General features: G+C 53.6%; 1 protein-coding gene and 1 long non-coding RNA gene across 2 annotated transcripts in view; one reads left to right on the top strand and one right to left on the bottom strand.

The window, feature by feature from the left end:
* LOC145721245 (uncharacterized) overlaps positions 1 to 7,583 on the bottom strand; it is a 210,988-nt gene extending 203,405 nt beyond the window's left edge. The window contains exon 1 of the long non-coding RNA XR_014144829.1: positions 7,486 to 7,583. This is a non-coding gene — a long non-coding RNA (uncharacterized LOC145721245). The remainder of the gene's footprint in view (positions 1 to 7,485) is intronic.
* Positions 664 to 12,576, top strand: HPCAL4 (hippocalcin like 4). Its single transcript, XM_006745852.3, has 4 exons — positions 664 to 822; positions 6,460 to 6,629; positions 6,813 to 7,028; positions 8,522 to 12,576. Exons 2-4 carry the CDS (start codon positions 6,468 to 6,470, stop codon positions 8,717 to 8,719), a joined length of 576 nt encoding a protein of 191 aa, XP_006745915.2. The 5' UTR covers positions 664 to 822; positions 6,460 to 6,467; the 3' UTR covers positions 8,720 to 12,576.
* Positions 12,577 to 12,814: the final 238 nt, after the last annotated feature.

The following is a 12,814-nucleotide window of genomic DNA, read 5'->3' as shown; positions in this document are numbered from 1 at the left end:
CTCTTGGGGGTCCGTGAGCACTAAGCAAGGCCTGTCTGGAGAGGACCAGAATTAGGCGCTGCAGGGCGCGCACGACGAGCGTGGGGCCAGGTAGAGGTGGGGCGCTTCGCCATCCGTGCTGCGCTCTCGACGCCCACCCGGCCCCCTCTCAAGCCCACGGCTGCAGCGCAGTGGGTGTGTTGCGGGGGCGACGCGAAGGCGTGGGCGGCCGACCACGCCAGCTCTTCCCTACCCCACTCAGCTACTCCGCAGCTCCTCGTCGCCCTCCTCCAATTTCGGGTGGGACATGGAGGGGGTCACATCTTGTGACTCATCCCCTCTTCCATCCCCACCCCCCGCTGGGGCCCTGGAAGGGAAGGCTTAGAGACTCGGCTGTGGCTCTCCCGTTTCCACAGCAACCGTGCGGTTGTTTTTGCGAATCCACTTCAGTCATCACTTTTCGCCCCAGACTGCGGCCCGGGGTCTGAACCCTAGGGTGGGGTACCGCTGGGGGCACAGCCCTCCCCCTTCCTCGCGACTCCGAGAAGGTCAGCGCGGGCGGGCGGGGCGCGCTCCGGCAGCCCGGCCTCACTGGCCATCCAGTCCCCACCTGAAACCCCGCCTGCCACTCCGCCCCAGCGGAGCCAATCAACGCCCGATCTGCTCGGGATGAGGCGGGGCTTATGCAAATCGTGTCCCCTCCGAGAGACATAGTGATACAAGAGCTGGGAGGCGGCTCCGGTGCGGACCTCGGAGAGCCTGGCCGCCAGCCCGCGAGCCAGTCTCGGTCCCCGCGGCCCGCCGAGGCTCAGAGCCATCCAGCGACCCGGCGAGCGGCCTCAGGTAACGCGGGCGGGACCGGGCAGAGGCCCTTGTCCCCTCCCCCTCCATTCTCCTCTCCTGCCCCCCTCCTTCATCCTTGACCCCTGGTTCCCCCCATAGGCGGCAGCATCTGGAGGGCCGCCCCTGGGCAGGGGACTCCCACCCCAGTCCAGGCCCCATGGGTCCCAGGGAAGGGGGCACAGCTGCCTCCTTACCCCCAGCTCAGGTAAGAACACCCACTGCTCTAGCCCCCCAACACACACACACACACACACACACACACACACCTGGGGGGTGTGGTGTTGCTGGTGCTTGAGGAGGCTCCAATCACCCTTCCCCTTTGGAGATGGGTAGTTTGTCCAGCATCATGGCAACCTCCCGCCTCCACAGATAGCCCCCACCCACCCACACCATCCGCCCCCGCCAGCAGCTCGCTGTGCACTTCACCCCAGAAACAGCTTCCACCTCCACAGAGAGCCTACTCCCACTTCACGTTGTCCCCTCAGACTATCCCCACCTCCCACCCCTCAAGCTGACAGAGCTCACAGCATATCTAGAAGAGGAAAGAAGCGCCCCCCCTCCCCCAGTTCTCCTCCTCACACTCTCTCAACAGCAACACCACCCTCCATGGTCCCAGGGCTAGGCAGAGGCCCCATGTTTGGCCTCTTTCATCCTGGCTGGAGGATGAACCGGGGCACCACCCCCTAGCAGACCTGTCCGTCACTGCTGCTAAGGTCCCAGCCTTCCCCATTCCCCTCACGCCTCACAGGCACCAAGTCCTCTCATTCTACCTCTCAAACATCTCTAATTTGGGTCGTCTCTGGCCTTCTTGCGCCCAGTCGCTCCCGCTCTCCTGTCTTCCTGCTGTTCCACAAGGACCTGCCAAAGCTCCATGTGGACTGTGTCTCTCCTTCCCCTAGGGTGGCCTGAATCTGGAAGGCAGACGAGATGGGTTAAATCTTGCCTTTGCCTCAGCTGCTGTTTGCCTTTGGCCAAGTCACTTCCCTCTCTGATCCTTCATGAAATGGGGAAGGAGCAGGACAGAGGGGGGACTGGATGAGATGGTCTTGAACAGCCTTCGCAGCCCTGACGCGCTCTGGTTCTGTGGCTGATTATGAGCAAATGGGACCATTCACTCTTGCCCTGAACCATTAGGACATTTCAGAGAAGAGGCCTGAGGGGCGTTAGTCCTCACCAAGGGGACATTGCTTGTTACTCAGGCCTCCCCCTCCCACACGCTCTCCAGGCCCAGGCCCCTTCTCAGCTGTTAGGAGTCCCTCCCAGACCACCGGTCCATGTGGCATGGACAGTTCCAAGGTGGAGGTGGCCACTAGGGCCCGCCTTTTGTTTATCATGCCCTGCTCCTCGTTAAGGAGAGGGAGAAGACCTGGCTGCTGCCGCTATGGTTGCTGCTCAGAGAAGAGCAAAGGGAGCGGAGGAAAGAGGAAATCTCCTGACCAGGGAGCTGTTGTCACCATGGCAACCGTCTCAGCACCAGCTCCTCTGAAGCTGGGTGAGGGTGTGGGATTATTGCCTTCCTCAATCCCTCCCACCCTCACTGCCACTTCCTCATGTGAAGCCCAGGACCCCGAGCTCTGCCCTCTGGAAGAAGCCTCTGAGCACAGAGGAGCAGTGCCATCTCCTTCACAGCTGGAGGGCAGCCCTCAAGAGCTGGGCAGAGAAGCCTGCCCAGGTTGAGCAGGGCCTCAGCTCCAACAGAACATGCCATGCCCCCAAGGCCTTTGCCTTGCTACTGCTGGGCTGTGGTTGGCTTTGGGCGCATGCTTCCTTTCCCGGGTCTGGGTTCCATGGTCTCTGAAATGGGTGCAATGGCAGGAGAACACGGATAAACAAAAAAGCCTGACACCATTCCAAGGAGGAAGAAGGGGGCTCTGCCCCTCTCGTGGCATCCACCAAGGGACGTTCATTGAATTTCTCTGTGTTCCAGACACGGCCTTTGGGTCTCTGCAGGTGGTTCTGTGCAGCCACGGAGGGGGGAACAGGACCACTGTGGGGCAGCTCCAAGAGGGCAAACCTCGGAATGATGGGAAAAGTGCTTTTCTCACTCTCTGAGCTGCCCTAAAGCGGACTTGGTTATACGGAGAGGGGATAAGCTCTTTGCCATTGAGGAAAAGGCTTGAAGGACATTTTTGGGCTTGGTCCAAGGTTAAATACAAAGATCTCTTCCAAATCAAGTTCCATTCTGGAATTCTAGAGCACCGGGTGAGGGTCAGAGAGTTCTAGAGTCTACACTTGTGGGGCTCAGTTCCACGGCCCTCAAATGCTGAATCCATGCTGTTAACTGTCCAGTGTCCAGGCCAGGAGAGGCTGATCATAAGGAAGTGGGCTTCAGTCAGGCCTGAAGGCTGAGGAGAGCTGCATCTGCCCAGATGGGAAGAAAGGATATTAAGGGAAGGCAGCTATGCAATAGGGACATAGGTCCTGGCTGTGTGAAGACTAACTGGAAAGCATGTAGTTGTGAAGGGAGCAGTGGGAGGTAAGGCTAGACAGGTGGGCACCTTGGTGCCAGATTCTAGAGGATTTTAGAGTGTGAGGGGCCTCGTGGGCATGTCCCCTTCTAGCCTATGTCGTACTTCTGGGCAAAACCAGAAATGGCATTGCTTCAGAACAGAGAAGTCAGAAGAAAGGCATTCCCTCTGAGGCAGCTGAGCCCACGGGCATGGCTTAGCATGCAGCACAGGATCTCAGCCCCTCAGCTGTGCCCCTGGCCCTGACTATGGGGAGAGGGAGGACATGGTAAAAGTTTCAGGAGAACAACAGGACTTGGTGCCAGTTGGACCTAGGGAAAAGGAACAGAGGAAACTAAAAGTAATTAAAATTGAATTTTGCCCCTGGGACGAGGGAGGGAAGGAAGGAAGGGCTGATGGAGAGGGAAGATGGCCACAGGTTGAGGGTGTCTGGTTGTAGATGAGCTGAGTCAGAAGAGCTGGGCCATCCCAAGAGATGGATATTTCCTAGATGTCAGATATGGTGGCCTGGAGCTCAGTAAGATGGTCCCACTGAGGCCAAGAGGGAGATCAGAACTAGGGTTTTCCCAAAAGGCAGGCAGGAGTGGGGAAGGTCTGTACTGGACAAGAGTAGCCATGATTTGGAGAGGGTGGTCCAGGCATGTGGCATGGATTCAGCCTGGGTGCCATCTGGACTCTTCCACTGACCTGCTGTGTAACTCTGAGCCAGTTTTCTCCATTCTTGGGGTTCCAGTTTCCACTAAAATAAGGGGATATCTTAAAAGGACTGCCAGCTTTGACTGGCCATCTAAGAACAATAGAGGAAATGAAGAGAAATGAAGAAGGAGGCATAGTGTTCAGTGGGGCTGGGACCAAATTTGGGCTGGGAACAGGTATGGCCCCAGGAGATAGAGAATTGTGGGAAGGGAGCAGAGGACAGGGAGGAGGAAAAGGGCGAAGGCAAGAGCCACACAGACACCATGATACACACACACACACACACACACACACACGTGCTCTGACAGATCTGCAGTCTCATAAATTGACGTGCTCCTACCCACACCCAGCCCCTTACACAGACACTCAGGCACATCCCCCAGGAGAATGCTGGAGAAGCTTCACCTCCCCTACTGGACACCTCTCTCTCTGGGTTCTCTAGCTTCCTTGACTATACCCCGAGGCTTCAGTGTGCTTTGGACTTGGGGAGGGATCAGCAGGGGACGTAGCCTGCCTTCTTCTGCCCATAGGTGTCCCAGAGACATCCTTGTGCCCAGGGTAGCCGTTTTGGACCCCACATTCCAGGTTCCTGAAGATGGCCTGCCTCTCCCCCACCCCGGCTTCTCCTGGGAGCATGGAGGATTCCTCATGCTCCGGGGGTGGTAGGTGGGGGAGGATGTTGCTACACCAGCTGATGCTTGGTCTTCCTCATGGCCCAGTGGAGGAGGCCCAGAGATATCCTGTAACTAACCTGAAGCCACGTAGCAAGGGAAGGGGCTTGGAAGAGACCAATATCAGATCTGGTTGTTCAGGGTGCTACTAGGAGTAAGGATTAAAAGCCACACTGGCATGTAGTGGGCTATGGATGTGAAATTCCTTCTGCTAGACTGATGACTTCCTTTTCCAGAGTATCTTCATGACAGGCTACCCTGGGGTTGGGGTCTGGTGCCCTTCCAAAAAGACTCCAGACAGGTCAAAGTTACCTCCCGGGGCCATGTCCTAGGAAACTCAGGCCCTGGAGGGATATTCCTCCCATGGAGGTCAGATAAGAGTGTCCATCTTCAGGGCCTGGCAAGGCCTCACTCCTGATGCATCCTGGGGAGGTCCTATACCTCCCTCTGCAAAAACTGCCTCTGTCACAGGCTACATGACGGGCTTCTATTCCAGTGGGGGACTGACTCTTCATCCTCCCCAAGCCTGCTTTTCCACACCACCACCTCCATCCATTCAGCCCCAAATCTAAGCATCTGTCTCAACTTTTTTGTCCCTCTCACCCCCACATTCAGTCACCAAGCTTTGCTAGTGCCCCTCCTAACATGTCTCAATCCATCCACGTCATTCCACAGCCTCTGCCTTAGTGTCACCATCTCTCACCTGAACTATGCCGCACACCCCTCTCTGCTCTCTACTTTCCCCCACCCAGGCCATCTTGCGCACTGTAGCCAAAGGAAAGATTCTAAAACACATTCCTTCTCTCTCATCCCAGCATCTAGTTCAGGACCTGCCACTGTAAGCATTCTGTGTTTGTGGACTGAATGCTATCTTCCTAGCCCGTGCTTTAAAATCCCTATGGGTATAGGCCAAGCTCCTTGGCATGGATTGAAGGCCCTTGACAATCAGCCAGATAGCTCTTTGACCCAGTTATGAGTTATTGAAGTTTGGCCCGTGTCTACTTTATCCCCGTCACTGGCACGGGACCTGGCACACACAGTCAGCCTCAGTAAATGCTCAGGGAATGAATGACTAATGAAAAGCAGGATGAGTCAGGGTCATCAATGCTATCAGCTAGGACTTCTATTTGTACAGAGGAAGGAGAGAGAGAAGCTTCCTGCTGGGATGGCCTGGAATGCCTTGAGGAAGAACTTGGGAGATGGTGCCAGGGGGACACACGAGGAACCTTCCTCAGATCCCTGGGCATTGAAGAGCCTGCAGAGGCGGGTAGGGCCATGGGAGGAAAGCTCTAAATAGCAAGGAGAGGATTAAGACTCTATCCTAGGGGTGTAGGAAGCTCTGCCAGGTGTACACAGGAGAAGGGAGGATGAAGACTGACATTAGCCTGGGTCAGCGAGAAGGTGGGGAGCTGAGACCTGGGGGTGGAGATCCTAGGTGCCAGGAAGGGAAACCTGCTGTGAGGAGAGGGGAGGGGCTGCTGTGGAGAGAAGAGGCCCTGCCATGGGGGAGTGTGATGGGGGAAGGGACCCCTCCCGTGTGTGGGGAGGGAGACAGGACCTCCTATGGGAAGGGGTGTGAAGAATAGGGCCTAGCTGTAGGAAGGTGGGCTTGTTGAGGATGGTGGTGACAGGAGGGGACCCACCCTGCTGTGGAAGGAGGGATCTTGGTTGTGGGAATGTGGGGTTTGTTATGGGAGGGGTTGTTGTGGAGAAAGGGAACCCTGTCCTATGGGGACTTAGGGGACCGCTGGTGAGGTGAGGGCCTTTCCATGGACCAAACTGAGGGAGCCCATGTCCCCCAGGCCCTGCCATGGGGAAGACCAACAGCAAGCTGGCCCCGGAGGTGCTGGAGGACCTGGTTCAGAACACCGAGTTCAGCGAGCAGGAGCTGAAGCAGTGGTACAAGGGTTTCCTGAAGGACTGCCCCAGCGGCATCCTCAACCTGGAGGAATTCCAGCAGCTCTACATCAAGGTGGGCGGGCCGGGCGGCCGGGGGCGGGGCCAGGGAACTCCAGGGGGCGGGCCGGACGGGTGGGGGCGGGGCCAGGCAATCTAGGGGGTGGGCTGGACGGCCAGGGGCGGGGCCAAGCAATCGAGGAGGCGGGCAGAGACCGCAAGGCTGTGGCTTCGCCCCAATGCCCCGTCCACGCCTCAGTTCTTTCCCTACGGCGACGCCTCCAAGTTTGCGCAGCACGCTTTCCGCACCTTCGACAAGAACGGCGACGGCACCATCGACTTCCGGGAGTTCATCTGTGCCCTTTCGGTCACCTCCCGCGGCAGCTTCGAGCAGAAACTCAACTGGGCCTTTGAGATGTACGACCTGGACGGCGACGGGCGCATCACGCGCCTGGAGATGCTGGAGATCATCGAGGTACGCGGGGTGGATGCGGGAGGCCAGGTTGTGCTGGGGTGATGCCCCACCCGTCTTCGTGGCGGGTCCTCTCCAGCCCTCTCCAGGCACCCTACTGTCGGGCCTCAGGAGCGTCCTGGCTGCGCTCCACCTGTCCCCGCACCCCGCCTCCCAGGACCCAGTGGTTAACTAGCATTGGTTGGCTGCGCAGTGTAGGACAGGCCTCGTGCTAAGTGATTTACCCAGAAACCCTATGGGGTAGGTACTGACAGAAACCCCATTTTACGGAGGAGGAAACATATCAAGTGGTGGTTCATGACTCAAATCCAAGGACTCTGCCTCCAGAGCCTAAGTTTCTAACTCATTATATTTAAACAAATATGTATGGCGTGCCTACCATGTGCCAGGCCCTGTTCAAAGTTCTGCTTTATTAGGACACTCCTTCTGTAGCGAGAAGATTTTAAAACAGGAAAACAACCTGTGCTGGGGCGCCTGGGTGGCTCAGATGGTTAAGCGTCTGCCTTCGGCTCAGGTCATGATCCCGGGGTCCTGGGATCGAGCCCCGCATCGGGCTCCCTGCTCGGCGGGAAGCCTGCTTCTCCCTTTCCTTCTCCTGCTCCCCCTGCTTGTGCTCTCTCACTCTCTCTGTTAAATAAATAAATAAAATCTTAAAAAAAAAGAAAAGAAAACAACCTGTGCTATGTCAAGCAGTAAGTATTATGAAGATAAGCAAAGCAAAGTAAGGGGAGTGAGAGCGATGGAAGAGAGGTCTATGGGGTGAAATGTGAGCAGCAACCTGAATAAGGTGAGGGAGCTAATCATGTGAACGTCTGGGGGAAGAGTGTTCTATGCAGAGGGAGCAGTAAATACAAAGACACTGAGGTGGGATTGTGTTTGCAGTGTTCAAGGAGTAGCCAGGAGGTCAGAGTGGTACGAGAGAAGTGGGTGAGGGGAAGTCACTTAGCATCTCACAGTCTGGGGTAGAGATTTGACTTTATTCTGAGCGAGATGGGAAGCCATTTACAGCTCTCTATTCTCTGTGTGGAGAACAGACTAAGGGCACAGGAAGGCAGAAGCAGGGAGACCAGTTAGGATGCTTCCACTGCAGGCCAGTCAGGAGCTGATGGAAAACAGCAACGCTGGGAGAGCAGTGGAAGTGGTTGGAGACAAGACCTATTGCAATATTTGGGCTGACAAGATTTGCTGAAGGATTGGACATGAGGGAGAGTCTAGCATGGCATCAAGACTTTTGGTCCGAACGACTAGAAGGATGAATTTGCTATTTACTGAGACAGGGAATGCTGAGGGAAGAGCAGGTTGGAGGTGAAGAGTTGGGTTGTGGACGTGTGTGGTATGAGATACCCATTCAGTCTTAATGACCATACATCACCTTCCACTATCCTCGCCATCTCCCATGTTCTCCCTGCCCATCCCCAACCCCCTTCATTCACCCCTGATCGTCCCTGCCCGCTGTGAGTGTTCACAGTTCCTCCCTTGCCCCCCACCCCCACCAGGCTATCTACAAGATGGTGGGCACTGTGATCATGATGCGCATGAACCAGGATGGGCTCACGCCCCAGCAGCGTGTGGACAAGATCTTCAAGAAGATGGACCAGGATAAGGACGACCAGATTACGCTGGAGGAGTTCAAGGAGGCGGCCAAGAGTGACCCATCCATTGTGCTGCTACTGCAGTGTGACATGCAGAAGTAGAGGCTGGTGAGGGGCAGGGCCCCTGGCCAGGAGGGGCGTGGCCACCTCCCAACCTGATGACCTCTCAGGGGGAGGGGTACTCTAGCCTCACTTTCTGGCCCACCCACCCCTCTGCCCAAGCCCTTGCTCCCCTCAGTCGAGATCCTTGAGGGACCACCTCACCCTGGAAAAGAGACAGATCCTCAGGTATTCTGTGGTCTAGCCCCACCCCCAGTGTTGGCCCAGAACCAACATCCACTGGGCATAGAGGGTTGGCTTTTGCCCAAAGAGGCAGGATTGAGGAAGGGGGGCTGCGGGTCTGCTTTGAAATTCTGTTCTTCCTGGGATTACACTTTACAGGATGTGGTCTCACAGATCCCAGTTAAAGGGCCAAAGTGGGTCTGTCCTTTGCTGAGGACCTAAATTCCTTAAAGGTGGTCTCTGCCCTGCCCCCTCGACTCTACCTGGCCCCTCCGGCCCCAGCCTGTGGAGCGTTCATTCAGTCCTTTCTTCACCTAACGTTTGTTGAGCACCTGTTCAATGCCAGGCACCTCTGGGTGCTAAGGTCATGGTAGTTTACAAGACACATTCTGTGCCCTCTGGAAGCTCATATGGGAAGTGAGGCAAACTTCCAGTGGTCAGAGTCGCAGATGGGAACGTAGCACACAACTGAGCAGAGGGTGTGCTAAGGCTGGTTAGTTTGAAAGGAACCATTAAATCTTTCAGTTCACCTCCACCCAGAGCTGCAGAGGGATTAAATGAAAAGTATTTGGAAGTCTAGGAACCATTGTGAGTGGAAGGTTTAAGAAACACTGATATTTATGTAATACTTATTTTTTTAGTACCCTTTAAAAGAGCTAAAGTCATTTTGTTAGTTTAGGATATTCAGACATACTTTATATTACTTGGTTTCTTGTAAAATGATTAAATGAATATAGAAAATGCTAATTTTGTGGGTGGGGGGAGGGAGAGCTGAGAAAAAAAGAGGGAAAATACCAGCAAACTTACCAAATAACACTTTTTCTTGTCAGACTAAGTCCTGAGGTGTCACCATCAGCAGCTTCTGCTGCTTCCTTTTTAATGACTTCTTCAATTCAGTGAGCAGCTCTCTTATCATGCCCTAGCTCTGGTTGGATGCTGACTTTGGAAACAGAAAAAGACAAGGTTTGCTAAGAGTGAGACAAGTGTATCTTCCACATCTTGGTAGTTCCTTTCTGGATTTGGTATTGTTTCAAGGATGGGCTTGTTCTTTCTGCTACAGAAACAGAAGGAGCTAGAAGAAGAGGACCACCCAGCCACTGTTTAGGTTGCCCCACTGCATTTATGGACCAAATGCCTAAAAATGTGCTGGGGACATGCTCCATTTGAAAGGCTCTTTCTAACCCCAGCTCCTCAGTCTGCCAGGTAAATTCATCATCTTCCAGGTGTACTGGCTTTGCTTTCTGCTTTCTGCTTTTGGGTCAATGAGCTATACAGCTGCATGCTTTGACTGCCAGACAGTCTTGCTTCTTCAAGGCTTTCACTTTATTTTCGCCTATACTTGTGATCAGAAATTAGCTTTGATGTGCAGTGACAGATTTCCTCTTGAGCTGCTGGTGAAAACAGTCTAGTACACAGGTGCTGTCAGCCCAGGGTAGGAACAGGGAATGATTGCTGAGTCAGCGGTGGGAGATTGTATCTCTGGGAAAGAGGAAAAGCATGCCCCTTCTGAGTGCTCACCTGTCTTCCCTCTCTGCAGGTGGAAACTCTTGGGGATGCTGACCTTTGGCCCCGAACTCTATTGGACCTTCCTTCTTGCTGCCCTTGGAGGTAGCAAGGCCACTTAGTTGCCACTCTCTTTTTTGTCTTCTGCCTATGACTAGCCATGTGGTGAGGCTGGGAATTCACATCCTCAGGCAGTAACCAGCAGGTTTTTATCCAGTAATGCCTCAAGGAATGTTCCATTACTCTGAGGCACTGGTCATTAGGTGTATCTTGTGCTACTAGTCAGCACCACAGATACATTGATATCAGTCTGGCTCCGTGAGACTTCCAGTAGAGGCTTTTTACAAAGTGGGGTTCCCATCCCCCAAACGTTGAATCTAACCTAACTCACAATCACACAGAACTTCATAGCTTTCAAAGGCTTGACATCTACTCCATCTCATTCTATCCTCCAGCCTGGGGAAATAGAGATTTTTCATTCCCTTTCTCCAGTCTTGGGAAGTGAGGCACAGAAAGGGGGGATTCCCTTGTGCAAGGGCACGTGGTCAGGGGGTGAAACAGGCCAAGACTCGAACCCAAGGCTCTAAGAGGGTTTCTTCCTTCAGTTTCTCCCTCCTTGTCTCTCTGACTGAGTCATACAAAGTTGACTGTGGGGTAAGCTAAGTTAGTTTTGGTCTTTGACAAGCTTCCTGCTGAGAAGTTTCTGAGGTGGTGGTCTTCCAAAAAAGAAATAGGAGCTTGTTTGAACTTCCAACATTTTCAAGCATCTTGTTGTCTGCTTGTGGGCAGTTCTGCTAACAGGTCAGTGTCGTCCTGGGAAGCCTCTGACCCAGCACCCTGGAAGCATCTTGCACTATCTTTACCACCATATTCCTCCCTAAGAGAACTGTTTTTGTTTTTCTCCAGCTGGTGGGAAAGTCCTACCCGTGAGAGCATGTTTGATCATTCCAAGCTTTTGGACATATCCCGTGGGCGATATTTGCCAGTTAGGCCAAAGATTCTCAGACAGCCCAGTGGTGTGAACACATAAAGCCAGGCTGGGAACTGAGACCACCATCTTGTTGATGGGAAGAGCCACAGGCAGCCCAGGACTTGCTCCCACATGCTCCTGGATGTCCCAGGGACTGTGTGCTCAGGGGCTCCTGTGGTAGAGTATTGGCCCTGCCTTGAGAAGAGAGGCAGGCCTCCGATATCCTGTGCCAGCTATGAGGGACTTGCCATAGAGCACAAGGTAAGGAGACATTGAAGTATGACTCGCAGAAACACAAAAATATACAGACAGTGACAACAGTGATATATTCAAACTCTCCTTTTAAAGTTTTGTATCTTCTTGCAGCAAGTCTGAATTGAAAGGTTCCAGAATCTACCTCCTAACTGCATTCTGTCCTCCTTCATCCTTTTGGGCTAACTGATGAGCCCCTTATTTCTTATCTTTAAAAATCATCAACAAGGTCTACTTCAGATGGCTGCTCCAGTCCTTTGAACTATAGTCAGGGATATAAAACTTACCTTTAAATCAAAAGTTAAGAAAAAGGAAGCCCATAAGCAAAGGCACTGAATCATTTACTGACTGTTTCTAGAGGTAGAAGTTCATCCTGCTGCAGAGAGAGAGAGAAGGAGGCAAGGGAAGAGAGAGGAAAGAGAGAATGAGAGAACAAGCTGGGGTTTCCACACAGGGTAGTAAGCTGACACTGTAAATATTTTTACACAAAAATTTACTAAAGCAACAAATTTTCCTGAAGATCCACCCTGGGTGAGGTTTTGTTCTGACTTCAGAGATCACTGTGGAAGAAAGAATACATTTCTTACATATTTTATCATTTTTGAAAAAAAAAAACCTTCAAATCCTACAATTTCAAAGTCTCAGAAAAATATGGAATTTTCTTTCTGAAATTTTCAAGGTTTTCTTTTACCTTTGCCAGAAGGTGGGGCAGGACTGGGCCTCCCGGGGTGTTTGGCCCTTCCTGCTTCGTGGAGGCAGTGGGGGTGTGGAGGCCTGGGGGAAACGGGGAGCTGGGTGGCAGAGGGGGACATCCCAACTCATTCTCTTGTGCGGCCCCCTATCCCCACCCCATGTGCTGCTCCCGGCTGTGGCCGCAGTGACTGTCCTCACTGTTCAACCCTGTGCTGTATAGTGTGTTTTTCACTGACCGTGAATAAAGGTGTGACCTTTATTGAGGGCTCTTGCTCTTCCCTAAGCTGAGGTAGGGCTGGGGTACGGGACAGGGAGAGAAGAGGCCTGGGGGGAGCTCAACGGGGGGGTACCTCAGTAACCTCCTTGGGGCTGAGGGCCTTGTTCTAGCAAGGACTCTGGTTATGTGGAACAGAGACCCACTCAAGCTAGTTCAAAGAAAGGGGTGAGCAGATTACAAGGGACCCTGAAGAGGGAAAATCAAGAATGGCTGGGCCTCA

Source organism: Leptonychotes weddellii, chromosome 4 (assembly GCF_054177405.1).
Source record: "Leptonychotes weddellii isolate Sample4059 chromosome 4, ASM5417740v2, whole genome shotgun sequence".
In the NCBI taxonomy this organism is placed as follows: Eukaryota; Metazoa; Chordata; class Mammalia; order Carnivora; family Phocidae; genus Leptonychotes; species Leptonychotes weddellii.
This window is presented reverse-complemented; position numbering and strand designations above follow the sequence as displayed.